This window comes from Vigna radiata, chromosome 9, assembly GCF_000741045.1.
Source record: "Vigna radiata var. radiata cultivar VC1973A chromosome 9, Vradiata_ver6, whole genome shotgun sequence".
Lineage (NCBI taxonomy): Eukaryota > Viridiplantae > Streptophyta > Magnoliopsida > Fabales > Fabaceae > Vigna > Vigna radiata.
Genome location: NC_028359.1, coordinates 3,735,638 through 3,736,797, shown reverse-complemented (window position 1 = coordinate 3,736,797; position 1,160 = coordinate 3,735,638). Strand labels below are relative to the sequence as shown.

Below are 1,160 nucleotides of genomic sequence, written 5' to 3'. Positions count from 1 at the left end.
TTATACTTATAAGTGGTGAGATAGTAGCAGAGAAAGAAATTGAGAGCAAAGAAAAAAAGTTGTTGACAATAAAAACATGAGTGGAGAGAAACATGATCTGAGAGAAAATAAAGAGAGAAAATAAAGAGAGAAAAGGTGAGGCTGAGAGGAAGAAAGAAAAGAAGAATGATGAGGGGGATAAAAAAAGAAGAAGAAGAGGATGAGAGAAGAAAAGGAAAAATTGAGAAATCCCTTCCTTACCCAAGTAATTAGTCTAGGGAGAAAAAGAGAAACAATTTCGGTGTTTTAAGGAAATCTTCAAGAAATTGGATATTATTATTCCATATACTGAAGCATTGCAGCAAATCCCTGCTTATGCAAAATACTTAAAGCAGTTCCTCAAAAGGAAGAAATATTTAGATGAGGAGACAATTGAAGTACAAAGTAATTGCAATGCTATTATGCAGAAGACACTTCCTCTTAAAGTCAAAGATCCGAGAAATTTTACTATTTCTTGCACTATTGGGAATTGTGAAATAGGGAAAACTCTTGTTGACTTAGGAGCTAACATCAATTTGATGCCTTTATCTGTGCTTAAGAAGATTGGTGGTCTTCAGGTCAAATATACAATTATGATCTTGCAAATGGTGGATAAATCCACCAAGAATCCTTATGGTGTAATGGAGGATGTTGTGGCTCAAATTGACAAACTTAAATTCCTAGTGGATTTTGTAGTGATGGAGATAGGGGAAGATGTGGAGATCCCTCTCATTCTTGGAAAACCATTCATGAAGACAACTAAGGTTGTCATTAATGTAGATGAAGGAATGTTGACGCTGAAAGACCAAGATGAGGAGGTGACTTTCAATGTCTTCAATGATGTGCAGCCTATTCAAGGAAAGCAGACCAGTTTGAAAATAACATATGAAGTTCTACCAGAATCTAGTATCTAATCAAACTGCCAAATCAATCAAAAGGGGTAAAAATTGTTTCTTTTCACTGGTACAGAAGGAGGATGAAGATATTTAGGAGAAGCTAGTTCATCAAGACTCGGTGCTTGAAACTAAAGAATTCAAACTTGGAAAACCAGTGAAATACAAGAACAGGTTATGGGTTATTAAGGAGATTAAAGCGAATGAAGTTATTGAGATTGAAGCTCCTTATTCTAGAAGAGTCAAGTT

General features: G+C 35.2%; 1 protein-coding gene across 1 annotated transcript; it reads left to right on the top strand.

Moving 5' to 3' along the window:
* The first annotated feature begins 440 nt into the window (after window positions 1-440).
* On the top strand, window positions 441-932 carry LOC106773117. The gene has a single exon (XM_014659807.1). The coding sequence runs from the start codon at window positions 441-443 to the stop codon at window positions 930-932; it is 492 nt and encodes a 163-aa protein (XP_014515293.1).
* Window positions 933-1,160: the final 228 nt, after the last annotated feature.

Bases quoted from the DNA above. Each gene is read 5' to 3' on its own strand.
- LOC106773117 (XM_014659807.1), top strand. From the start codon at position 441: ATGCAGAAGACACTTCCTCTTAAAGTCAAAGATCCGAGAAATTTTACT.